The following is a 14,113-nucleotide window of genomic DNA, read 5'->3' as shown; positions in this document are numbered from 1 at the left end:
GGTTTTATGACCCCTCCCCAAAGTGAATTCAGATGCTTTTAGGAGTCATCCCCCATAGCCATAACTCCATTCGACCTTGAGCGAAGGTATAAAAGTTTTATGATGTATTTCTCTTCTTAAAAACTACAATAATACCTTCCAAGATGATAGGACTCTATGACACAGAATTTATCGGTTTGAAAAAATCATATTGTGGTGTTATATTTGAATGTTCATTTTTATTATTGTCAATGGAACTTGAAGAAATTGACTATTATCATTGGATAGTGAACTACAACATGTATGAGTATGATAAAAGCTTGTGGAGTACTACATTACATCGTATAAACAGACTGCGATTCTACGATAGAGTGATTACACCACTTAATAATAGTGGTCAGGAACTGAGAAATATCCAGGAGGAAGTCAGAGAAATTTGCAGCTTTTTCGGGGTTGAAGCACTCTATGTAAAGGGTAATAGTCAGGAACTGAGAAATGTTCAGGAGGAAGTCAGTGAAATTTGCAGCTTTTTCGGGGTTGAAGCACTCTATGTAAAGGGTAATGTACCTGCAGATTAAGTTTTGATTCAAAACTTTGACCCTAGGATTCCAATTTCTAATATAGAAGAATCTAAGTGTTCTAAATTTGAAGGGGTTTATCATTGTCCTGAAGACGAGGTCAGGTTCTTCGCGCACTGGATACCTAAGGTCATACCTGATCGTGATAAATGCATTAGACAAGGTAAAAACTATTCCATATCATGGGACCATCGTTTCTGGATGTTTAAGAGTGAACGTGTGTATGACTATGTGTCATAATATAATTTTGTATTAATATTCTACATAGCATTATTTCATTAAAAATATATTATACATTACATTGTTATGTTTTCATTATTTTTAGAGTAAGCTAGAATATCAACAGTTTAGAATGTATATTAAAACATCGGAGATTTGAGAAAAGGAATTTGCATACATCTATTGTCAGACACATGGGGTAACATTGACAAAATCTAGGTATCGGAATGAATAAATTCTTTATCAACATCCGTTATTGGATATGTCATTATGTCATTATGAAAAAATTGTAAGTAGGTAAGTAAGTAAGTAACAAACTCTTTTTTGAATTCACCTCTTGGATACACAAAGAAGACATTTCATTCAAGAAAATATGAAAATATTTGTAAGTAAGTAACACACTCTTTCTTGAAGTCACCCCTTGGATACACAATACAGATACTTTATTCAAGAAATTATGAAAAAATCGCAAGTAAGTAACAAACTCTTTCTTGAATTCCTCATTTGGATGCACAATACAGAAATTTAATTCAAGAAATTATGAAAAAAAAAATGTAAGTAAGTAAGAAACAAACTCTATGCTTTTTCTGCATCAATGGTCGGATATTTTGAATAAAATATGCAAAGTCGACATAGCTTTATTTCATTTTTTAAGGTTAATTTAGACGAGGTTACGTGCGCGCACGTAACCTCAACATATCCGACAATTGATGTAGAAAAAGCATAGAGTTTGTTACTTACTTACTTACATTTTTTTTCATAATTTCTCGAATTAAATTTCTGTATTGTGCATCCAAATGGGGAATTCAAGAAAGAGTTTTTTACTTACCTGCGATTTTTTCATAATTTCTTGAATATAGTATCTATATTGTGTATCCAAGGGGTGACTTCAAGAAAGAGTGTGTTACTTACTTACAAATATTTTCATATTTTCATGAATAAAATGTCTTCTTTGTGTATCCAAGAGGTGAATTCAAGAAAGAGTTTGTTACTTACTTACTTACCTACTTACAATTTTTTCGTAATGACATATCCAACAACGGATGTTGATAAAGAATTTATTCATTCTGATACCTAGATTTTGTCAATGTTACCTTATGTGTCTGACAATAGATGTATGCAAATTCCTTTTCTCAAATCTCCGATGTTTTAATATACATTCTAAACTGTTGATATGCTAGCTTACTCTAAAAATAATGAAAACATAACAATGTAATGCATAATATATTTTTAATGAAATAATGCTATGTAGAATATTAATACAAAATTATATTATTACACATAGTCATGCACACGTTCACTCTTAAACATCCAGAAACGATGGTCCCATGATATGGAATAGTTTTTACCATGTCTAATGCATTTATCACAATCAGGTATGACCTTAGGTATCCAGTGCGCGAAGAACCTGACCTCGTCTTCAGGACAATGATAAACCCCTTCAAATTTAGGACACTTAAATTCTTCTAGATTAAAAAGTGGAATCCTAGGGTCACACTTTTGAATTAAAACTTTATCTGTAGATACAATACCCTTTACATAGAGTGCTTCAACCCCGAAAAAGCTGAAAATTTCACTGACTTCCTCCTGGACATTTCTCAGTTCCTGACTATTACCCTTTACATAGAGTGCTTCAACCCCGAAAAAGCTGTAAATTTCTCTGACTTCCTCCTGGACATTTCTCAGTTCCTGACCACTATTATTAAGTGGTGTAATCACTCTATCGTAGAATCGCAGTCTGTTTATACGATGTAATGTAGTAATCCACAAGCTTTTATCATACTCATACATATTGTAGTTCACTATCCAATGATAACAGTCAATTTCTTCAAGTTCCATTGACAATAATAAAAATGCAAATTCAAATATAACACCATAATATGATTTTTTCAAACCGATAAATTCTGTGCCATAGAGTCCTATCATCTTGGAAGGTATTAATGTAGTTGTTAAGAAGAGAAATACATCATCAAACTTTTATACCTTCGCTCAAGGTCGAATGGAGTTATGGATAGAGGGGATGACTCCTAAAAGCATCTGAATTCATTTTGAGGAGGAGTCATAAAACCCTTAGAATTCATTGTGGGGAGGAGTCATAGAACTCTCGGTATCTCTTCCATGCAAATGAAGTCTGGAAATTTTTGTTTTATAATTTCTATATTGTGTATCCAAGAGGTGAATTCAAGAAAGATATTTTGTCATTTTAAGATATGTACAAAAGAAAAAGATAAAAAATAAATAAATTTGAATAATTTTGAAGTTAAAAAAAAAAAAGTTTTTTTTATGAAAAAAAATTTATTGAATTAGAACCATAAGTTCTCATCATTATGAGTATCCAAAACTGGACTTAAGTTTCACATTTGAACTAGAGAATTGTATTTTCCATAATTTTCTTACAAGAAACTAGAGTTTACGGTCGAAAAACCCGTATTAGCTCAGATTTTAAGGTAATAGTTTTATTTTTCGATCCATAAATAGACTTAAGTTTCACATTTGAACCAGAGAATTGTATTTACCATAATTTTCTTACAAAAAAGTAGAGTTTACGGTCAAAAACCCTTAATAGCTCAGATTTTACGGAAATAGTGTGTCTGACAATAGATGTAAGCAAATTCCTTTTCTTACATCTCTGATGTTTTAATGGACATTCTAAACGCTTGATATGCTAGCTTACTCTAGAAAATAATGAAACACATAACAATGTAATATTTTTAATGAAATAATGCTATGTAGAATATTAATACAAAAATTTATTATGATACATTATTAATATCAATGATTAACTTTGGACATTTTGAATCTGTTCCATAAAAAAGTTCACCATGTTCTCTCTTGATAATGGAGTTATTGTCTTCTCTTAGTTCGTAATCAGTAGAATAATCATTATTCCATTTTGAATCATACACAATTTTTACTGGTGTCTCATGAACAGGCTCAATATGCTTTTCGTCTTTGGTATTATTTGATTCATTGACTTTTTGATCAATGCCAGTAACGTTTGTGGGTGCTTTGTATTTCATCGTTTCTTCTTTATATTCCGTAGTGATATTTTCTGACAATACCATTTTATTTTTCTGGCAATTTCACTGTCTATTAACACATTATTTTTACACAGATAACAGTTTAGGCACGTAAACAAGATATGGTTTACGATATTACTAACAGAGTAAGCCTTTCTTTTATTAGCCTTCCGTTGAATGCTAATACCCGAAAACTGATGATTGGGTGTATCCGTAGGTAATGTGTTACCTGCAGCAGTAGCAAGGAGTTGTCCTCTATCATCAACAATTATTTTTATGTTAGCATTCTCTTTGAGTGCAATCATCTCTGGAGATCTCAATCTAGCATAACCACCATCATAACAGTTTTCGGTATTCCAAAGAAATGTAATTCCTTACTGTCATGACAATGCATGCATACATTTCCAATAGTGCTTCCACTTGTTCTTGTTTCATAGTTTAAATACTTTTCCTTGTCGGCATTCAATGCTACAATAACCTTGTTATGTGAACACACTCTATTAAAATTTTCCATATTCACTTTTTTTTTAAAGATATGACTTATGTGTTTATCGTTCCACTGCGTAAAAAAGACTGATTTAATACGTGCAATAGACTAGCTAGTGTCGATAACCGGTCATAGAATACCAGTGGGAAAGCCACATCGTGTCTCTGACCAATCATAGAGCACAATTGTTAGACCCGTAAGCATATTTTGACATTTTAAGATATGTACAAAAAGAAAAAAAAAATAAATAAAGTTGAAAATGTTAATGAATCCTAAATCTTTTGGAAACAGCTTCTATCTTCTGTCCCTTTTTAAGTTTTGATGTTGCTCCTTACTTTCAGTTGAAGAAACTTTTTTTTATAATTTAATTTCTGATTGCGGGGGGCTGGGCATGGTTGAAGTTGTTTTCATGTAAAAATACCCTCCACCTCCTCCACGGAAAATTCCCCCCTCAAGACAATCCCATTCCTTTTAACTTTTGGAAGGTGTTTCTTCATTTTTTGATAATCAGGCAATTTTCTCAAACTCATAGCTTTTGACTGGCATCGCTAAAGTCAATGAATCCTAAAACTTTTGTAAACAGCCTCTATTTTCTGTCCGTTTTTAAGTTTTGATGTTGCTCCTTACTTTGAGTTGAAGAAACGATATTCCAATTCTTGCATTTCACGAAAGAAATTCAAAATGAACTTTGAAAAATTAAGAGAATGTAACTGTGACAAGGTAAGGCACAACAAAACACTACTGAAATATTCCAACTCTTGCATTTCAATGAAAGAAATTCAAAATAAACTATGAAAATCATCAGAATGTAACTGTGACAAGGTAAAGGATAACAAAACACTACTGAAATATTCCAACTCTTGCATTTCACGACAGAAATTCAAAATGAACTTCGAAAAATCAAGAGAATGTAACTGTGACAAGGTAAAGCACAACAATTCACTACTGAATTATTCCAACTCTTGCATTTCAACGAAAGAAATTCAAGATGGACTTTAAAAAATCATGAGAATGTAGCTGTGACAAGGTAAACCATGACAAGACACTACTGAAATATTCCAATTCTTGCATTTCACGAAAGAAATTCAAAATGAACTTTGAAAAATTAAGAAAATTTAACTGTGACAATGTAAAGCACAACAAAACACTACTGAAATATTCCAACTATTGCATTTCTATTAAAGAACTACAATATCAAATTGGAAAATAAGCATAATGTATCTGTTACAATGTAAAGCACAACAAAACACTACTGAAATATTCCAACTCTTGCATTTCATGACATAAATTCAAAATGAACTTCCAAAAATCATGAGAATGTAACTGTGACAAGGTAAAGCTCAACAAGTCACTACTGAAATATTCCAACTCTTGCATTTCAACGAAAGAAATCCAAAATGAACTTTGAAAAATCATGAGAATGTAGCTGTGACAAGATAAACCACGACAAGACACTACTGAAATATTCCAATTCTTGCATTTCACGAAAGAAATTCAAAATGAACTTTGAAAAATTAAGAGAATGTAACTGTGACAAGGTAAAGCACAACAAAACACTACTGAAACATTCCAACTCTTGAATTTCACGACAGAAATTCAAAATGAACTTCGAAAAATCAAGAGAATGTAACTGTGACAAGGTAAAGCACAGCAAGTCATTACTGAAATATTCCAACTCTTGCATTTCAACGAAAGAAATCCAAAATGAACTTTGAAAAATCATGAGAATGTAGCTGTGACAAGTTAAACCACGACAAGACACTACTGAAATATTCCAATTCTTGCATTTCACGAAAGAAATTCAAAATGAACTTTAAAAAATTAAGAGAATGTAACTGTGACAAGGTAAAGCACAACAAAACACTACTGAAATATTCCAACTCTTGCATTTCAATGAAACAAATTCAAAATGAAGTATGAAAATCATCAGAATGTAACTGTGACAAGGTAAAGCACAACAAGTGACTACTGAAATATTCCAACTCTTGCATTTCACGACAGTAATTCAAAATGAACTTTTAAAAATCATGAGAATGTAGCTTTGACAAGGTAAACCACGACAAGACACTACTGAAATATTCCAACTCTTGCATTTCACGAAAGAAATTCAAAATGAACTTCGAAAAATCAAGAGAATCTAACTGTGACAAGGTTTTCCCTCCAAAATTGTCCCCCCCCGGTCCCTGCCCTCAGAAATGGGGGAACGAGGGGCCTCTGAGCCTTGCCCTTGAGGCAGATCCCGTTTATTTTCGATTCTGAGTATTTTTGGTTTTCCCTCCAAAATTGACCCCCCCTTCCCTGCCCTCAGAAATGGAAGAAGGAGGGGCCTCTGAGCCTGGCCATTGAGGCAGATACCGTTTATTTTCGATTCTGAGCATTTTTCGTTTTCACTCCAAAATTGACCCCCCCCTCCTCTGCCCTCAGAAATGGGGGAACGAAGGGCCTCTGAGCCTTGCCCTTGAGGCAGATCCCATTTATTTTCGATTCTGAGTATTTTTTGTTTTCCCGCCAAAATTGACCCCCCCCCCTCCCCTGCCCTCATAGATGGGGGAACGAATGGAACGTTAAACTATTTTAAATTGACAACACTGTCCAAACATCACATGTGTATTATACAGTACACAATCACCCCATCTTCCCCAAAATACTTTTCAGTCATTTCTTGTTAAATTTTTTTTATTTCTAAACTATTTTAAATTGACAACACATTGAAGTATTTGCAAATGCTAAATCCCTTTTCTTTTTTTTTTCTCCACCTTAATATGATCAAACTCACGAATCATACACTCTAATTCGCAAATCTCATTACCCCTTTTTAAATGTACCAGTTTTTTAAGAAAAATGTGCACGTGAACTGACGACGTACATTCATTGTGCAATTGACAACAAAAACAGAAAAAAACCTGTTTGACCACATTATATTATTACGACCATACTCTCAAAACATGTATGACCACATTATACCTTGCCAAGTTTAAAAAAACCTCGACTTTAGTTTCATAACATGCATTATAGTGTGCCAACTTTTAAAATATTTACGCTTGAGTTTAATGTCTCAGGCATGGGTTTTTCTTGCGCAATTCCAATGTACCGTTCATATTGTATACACTTTTGACCATATTCTTGTAGGCGTGAATGTACGATTAGAATGTACGCTTGAAAGTGCCTAATAGATAGTGAATGTACGCTTGAATGTACGCTTGAAACTGTGTATATAGATACTACTCCTATCAGCACCTGGAGCCTTATTATTCTTTAATCCTTTTAGTACTGTTGCTAATTCCTCCCCACAAAACAAATCTTCCTTTACATCCAAAGGATCACAAACTTTCTCATTTTCCTCTATATTTTTTCTTGCAACTCTATCTCGGTTAAGCAAGTTTTCAAAATGTTCGGACCATCTCGCTATAGTTTTTTCCTTATCGCTAATTGCCACCCCATTCCTATCTTTAACTGGGACAAGTCCGGATTGACTACTACCTCTCAATTTGTTAACGTGCCAGATCGGCTAAGATTTAAAAAAAAAAAAAAATAGGCTGCCTCTAGTTGAATGACTATCAGATATTGTTTTGTCTACTCTGCAGCCACATTATTCACCTAAACGCTATAATTCTGGCTTCTTTTCTTCTTTTTTTTAAATCGAACCATTCGTGGGAATGAACGGTAAGCAGTGAACTTAAAAAATAACAGTAACTCTTAAACATGGAATTTCGATAACAATGTGTACACCAAACGAACTCGCTTTTGTAAAGATTCCGAATGCTCAAAAGTAACCCAACAAGAAGAGTTATTTGCATAAAAAAGTTCGCTCAGTTTGAGAAAAGGGGGAAACACCCAAAAAAAGAAGGTTATCTTCAAGCCAGGATTTACCAATAGGCCCACTAGGCCCGAACCAAGGGGCGCACAATGCCAGGGGGGTGCAATAAATTATCACTAGTTAATTTTCTTCTGAACAAAACTGGCTGATACGATTTATGGTCAAATTGCCAGATGCACTCACCGCCACACTGTCTATTCAAAGAAAAGTTATTTTAAAGCAGCACAGTAATTCCATGACTACTTATAAACTGTCAGATGTCTCCCAAGAAAAGCAGTTGATAATTTGGTATGACCTCTCTCTTTCATTACTTTTTGCTTATCAGTTGCGTTCTGTTCAGTGTTTCTACTATCCCCGAATCTCTGGGGATTCCCCGAAAATCTCGCAAAAACAAAGCGGCAAAAACGCTGTGCCCTAGAAGTGTCAAAGCCTTAAATCTGGCACTGGTTATCATGATGAAAAATGTACTATTAAATTCAAAATCTCTGACATAATTTCAAATTCAATATGTGAGACCCTAAAATATAGGTCTAAAGTCAAATTTTTAATCTACAAGCAATTCTTTCGCTCCAGCAAACTCTCAGTTTTGTATTTTTGTCGATAAGGATAGTAAGAGATATGTATCTTTTTTTCATCAACAGTGATCGCATTGAGCCAATGATTGTCGAATATATAACATGGGTAATTTGGAAGGAAATCTAAAGTTCTAGTGCCCTTCTTGAGTTTTAAAGCAGATCGCTCCACGGTGTAAATTTCTGATATTGTGTGTGACAAGATAACTTGGATAACTCGGAACCAAAACTAGTTGAACAATCGTAAAGTACATTTTTAGGTACAATTTACTAAAATGTCCATGAGCAATCTTTCAGAACTGAAATAAGGGGTAAGTTGTCTCTGTTTCTGCAAAAATGGTAGTTTTTAACAGACGTCATAATAAAGAAAATCTAAGAGTCGTTTTTAAAAAGTTAAAATTTATCGTAAAGACCAGGCGATTGAGGTGCAGAATTCCCGTCATATTTAGAACAATTTTAAATAGTATAGAAAAAACAAATAGAAGTCATTAAACAATCAAATCAAAATCCAAGTAAAGAGTGAAGTTAAAACTAAAAAAAAGGAATTTTTACTAAAATGGAGAAGGCTGCTTTACCCTCAACTTTTCGTTGAACTTCGATTCTTTATCTCAATACATCAAGGATGGATTATCTACAATCAGATAATGATTGCAAATCTACAATCACTATACTTAATTTGAAGATTAAACATCAAAACCACCTCGAGTACTTTTAGATACGTTTAAGAAACAGCTTCATCAAGCATCTGAAGTAATCAATTTTACTAACAAGATAAACTTCAAACCAGCTCAAACAGTTAAAGATAAGTTTTTACCTGGAACTCCACCAACAGTGTCGCCAGGAGGACCAATGGGTCCCGGGAAACCTCGTTCTCCCTTATCACCAGCTCTGCCAGGTAATCCATCTCTTCCATCAAGACCGGGTTCACCAGGGATAGAATCTCCTTTTTCGCCTTTAACACCTGCTGGGCCAGTTGGACCAGGAGGTCCGCCATAACCTTTGTCACCTTTCTGTCCAGGAAGACCTAAAAGGAAAAATCGGATTTAAATACAGCACCTAAGAAAATGCAGTATCCATGTTGCCGTCTTTAGCGTGAATAATCTCGATTTTTTCTTTGCATGTTCAGATCTTAATTTGTTGTATTTATTGCCATATTATAAATTTCAACGATTTGGTTGACTTGGTTACGAAGAACAAACTGGACGTTGTTTAGAAATGATAAAAGAAATTACCAATCAAATAAAACATATGTAAATTCGGATAAAAATAGCTTCTTTACAGTTATCTTTACAAAAGCCAACGTTTTCTTTCAAATTGTACTCCATAATAATAAAGACTAAAATCCTCGCTATAACATATGTCAACAAGATCATTACATTTACGCTACCTCAAATCTTGTGCGATTCGCTCGACATTATAGTCGTCATGAGACTTTTTGTGCCGAATAAGAAACGAATACTTTACACCATAATTCACTGCTACCAATATTAACAACTAACTGCAGCACCAAGCCACCTGAGGCCAACACACTTTCACACCCTTCTCCTCCCCAGCCTATTAAAGCTTCAAGTTTTACCCCCTCTCAGATAGATCCCATTTTAATCCTTTCTTATGGCCTCTTCACATTCCATTGGGCGACGACCGGTTTTTTCGTTTGGCCCGAAGTGGATGGCCAAAGGGCACAAATATAGTTTAAAAGGTATATTATAATTTAATAATAGAATATATAAACGGAGCTGAACTGAAGAAATGAAGTGTTAGTCCCAAAGTTGTACATCAATTATCATCACATGCTTTGGAATTTTTTTAAATGTCCTTACAGTTTAATATTCTAACTATGAAACAGATATTTTCAACGTAGCTAAAAAATAACCCTGGGAGAACGGTTGCGCTTTCAACGTTTTTTAGATGGATTTCTTATCTATAAGGTCATCCATTTGAAGCGCTTGAGTGTTGCAAAGAATTTATACTGAGATACAGGCTCTTAAGAAAATGAAGGTCTTGAGTTGTTGTCTGACTGGTTTCTTAGAAAACAGTTACTTTGGTTTCTTCTTCTTAAAATGCACCCTGTTTTTTTTTCGTTACCATTGGTACAAAAAAAAACTTTGCAGTTTAAAAGCTCTAGGTATAAATATAAAAAAATATAAATAATTTTCTTTTCTTGGCTTTTGTTCATTTTATAGTGTCTTGTTATTATTACTGAGAAAATTTAACGTTTCTACTGATTTTAGATGTACAATTTCGATAAATTTCGGAGCTACCAAAAGGCGTTAAATAATGTCGAAAAACAGGATTCCCAGAAAATCCTTCTTAAGTTTTGTAGTTTCGTAACCGTGTTGAAAACAATCTGAAAGGAGCATATAGCTCTTTTCTCAACAAAAAAAAACTGTACAAGTTTTAATTCTATGATAATGTTAGTCTGACATACAAAATTAAAAAATCCTCTGTAGCTCCCTCTTTGCTGCTTCCACATCCCCATGCGCACATTAAATTGCGGATAGGGTATTTAGCAGTTGAGTTATAATTGCTCTTAAGCACAATATCGTATTTGGGACTTAGTTGCTGTAAGCTAGTTACTGATGTTGACATTTCTGATGCTAAAAGCCATAGTTTCGACAGGGAGTTTCTCTATCAGTCTACGCCTTTTGTTGCAGATTGTCAATAAATTAAAATATTAAAACATGATAAATCTTGTCAAAATCAGTTGAGCCGTTTATTTTTTTCCCCCTTTAACTGTTGGTGTTTCCTGATACTTAAAAGTTATACGAGCTTCTGTAAATTTAATTCAAGCATTGCTTACCTGTTAAACCTCCATCACCTTTGTCTCCCTTAGGACCGGGTAAGCCTTCTTGACCAGGTTCACCGGGCCTTCCTGGTCCTCCAAGTGGACCTATTGGTCCTCTAGGTCCTGGTGTGCCTGGAGGTCCGTCTAAGCCTTTTGGTCCCTGTGGTCCGGGGAAACCTTGTGGACCTATATCGCCCTTTGGACCAGGAGTTCCTCTATCCGTCTGAAATCAAGTTATAAATAGAAATAACTTCAATATCGTCAAAATTCTTTTATACGATTATGGTTAATCAAATAGCTAACAATAAAGATTTTTATCTTAATAGAAGCATTTTCTTGTTGTAAGCATATCATGAGAAATCTCAGTGTCTCAGTAAACTTAAATTCTATGTAATAAGCTTTTTAACGGAACTAGCTGCTGCACTAACACGAGACACTTCTATTCCAACAGTAAATTTAAATCATTTTTAACCGTACAATAAACATACAACAAAAATTAGGTCAGTCTAGAATAAATTGCAACATAAATAAATTTATACTATTCGATAGAGAACAATATTCCAAATGGGTACCTCTACCTCGGGTCAAAATGGATCAAATTCGCCCTTGAAATGCTGAAAAGGGGACAAAAATCTAAAAACTCTCTTTTTAGTTTCATTCTTTTAAGGTCGTGCATGAGATAGTTTACTTTCCATCAAGCAGGATGTGAAATGACTCAAAGATTTTTTTGAAATTCTATCACCGCCCCCCCCTTCACAGACTCCTCATGAGTTCCTCTTATATAACTAGGTTAGGTAGGTTTTAAAATATTGTCGCAAAAATATCTGCGAATTTCCGGGCTTCAAATTGATAGCTCGTTCATTCTTAGGAGCCGCTGAATCATTCCTGCAAAATTGAGGTACTGGATCCAGAGCTTGACTTTCCTGCTTCCATGAACAGCCTGCTTTTGCCACCGGGCCTTGAAATACCGCTTGCATGAGCCCATTCCACGCAGGCCGTGGAGCGTTTAGGTGCCAAAAATTGACTTACAACAAGTCAGAAAAGCTAATTTACTAAATGAACTCATATCGTCGAAGCCTGGCTATGCAAAAATTAAATTCCGCTCATCCAACCCTCCCTCTTTATGCTAAAGCCTCAATTTTCTATCCCAATTCTTTAAGAACGACTGCTCAAACACAATTAGAATGGAAAATATTTTTAAGCGCTACAAGCCTTTAGCGTAAAGAACACTGGCTTGAAAGGGGGCGGCAACCCATATACGGAGTAATTTCTGTTCATTGTTAAGTTTTAGTGTCGCTCTTTACTTTCATTTGAAAGAAAATTGTCTTTATTAATTAATAAAGTAATATGGTTGTATTCCTGTCAAAACCTACTCTAACCCTCAAAAGCGTATTTCAAGAAAGTATATAGTTGGGAAACAAATGGAGCCATCCTTACTCTATTTTAATATAATCGTTCTGTGAATTCCTTTTAATAAAAAGAAAACACTAAAACATGGGCGCCCATAAGGGGGGGGGGCAAGGGGGGCAGCCCCCCTGGATGAATGACGGTGTCATATATTTGTATTAATTTAAAAAAAAACTTTCCACAGAATAAGTTTTTAAAGAAAAGTAAAGAGCTCTATTAGGCAAAAAATGGGCAGAAATATAGTCAAATAATGTTCCAAGTGTAAAACTACCACAAATCACTATCAACAATTAAATGAAATTCAAAACGAACATAAATTATTATAAATTGCCGAGTCAAACTCAAAACGAGCAAAAATTAACATTACTAGGGCTGACGAGCCCTATGCCTTCTCAAAACTAGAACATAACTTAGGTTTTACTGAAAAAATAATAAATGACCGTGGATTGTCAGTTTAATTTACCTGAATAAAAAATGGGTAAAAAAAGTGATTTTTTACTTATTTAAGTAAAAAAAAAGTGAAAATATTTATACATATTTTGTTTTCAGTAAAGCACAAATTATGTTCTGGTCTTGAGAAGGCTTGGGGGTTATCAGCCCTACTCATATTAATTTTTGCTCGTTTTGAGTTTGACTCCGCTGTTTATTGTAATTTCTGTTAATTTCAGATTCCATTTATTTAATGATAGTCCTTTGTGGTAGTTTCATCTTTGGAAGATTACTTGATTTTATTTTAGCCCATTTTTAGCTTAATGGAGCTCTTTACTTTTCTTTGCAAAGCTTGTTTTGTGGAAAAAGGTTTTTTATCTAAATTTCTGTTCGTTTTTTATTGAAATTCATTTTCATAAAAAAAAAAAAAAAAAAAATATCTTATATCTTTTTGGATTTTTTTTTTCTATACTAATCCATAGTTTGGCATAATTGTGGGGGTTTACATGCCCGATATTCCTAAAGACATAGTTGCTGGACCGTTCTACTATGTTCAACAAAATAATAGTCTCAAAACTTTGACTAGATATGTTTGGGAAATAAATCGGCTTAAGAGAAGGGCTTATTTCTCTCCAATTTCTTTTCACTCTTAGAAATGACCCTAGAACTTTTTGATTTTGAATCGAACTAGCTTCTTTAAATGTTTCAATGATATTTCTAGCTATTATTGAATGGTGCTGCTTATGATATTACTTTTATGCCTTTTTGAAAACCTGCATGCATACAGTTTTTTTGTTTAATTGGAACGCCCCCTAAACAC

At 34.0% G+C, this 14,113-nt stretch overlaps 1 protein-coding gene across 1 annotated transcript in view; it reads right to left on the bottom strand.

The window, feature by feature from the left end:
* The window catches only part of Col4a1 (Collagen type IV alpha 1), a 241,450-nt gene that overhangs the window by 75,921 nt on the left and 151,416 nt on the right, over positions 1-14,113 (bottom strand). Inside the window, exons 10-11 of the mRNA XM_089104421.1 lie at positions 11,473-11,680; positions 9,487-9,696 (exon numbers count right to left, since the gene is read on the bottom strand). Coding sequence (XP_088960547.1) covers positions 9,487-9,696; positions 11,473-11,680 — 418 coding nt within the window. The remainder of the gene's footprint in view (positions 1-9,486; positions 9,697-11,472; positions 11,681-14,113) is intronic.

Source organism: Artemia sp. Qi Xiang Cuo, chromosome 18 (genome assembly GCF_049724085.1).
Source record: "Artemia sp. Qi Xiang Cuo chromosome 18, ASM4972408v1, whole genome shotgun sequence".
Taxonomy (NCBI): domain Eukaryota; kingdom Metazoa; phylum Arthropoda; class Branchiopoda; order Anostraca; family Artemiidae; genus Artemia; species Artemia sp. Qi Xiang Cuo.
The sequence above is the reverse complement of the archived record's forward strand: the minus strand, read 5'-3'. Positions and strand labels throughout refer to the sequence as shown.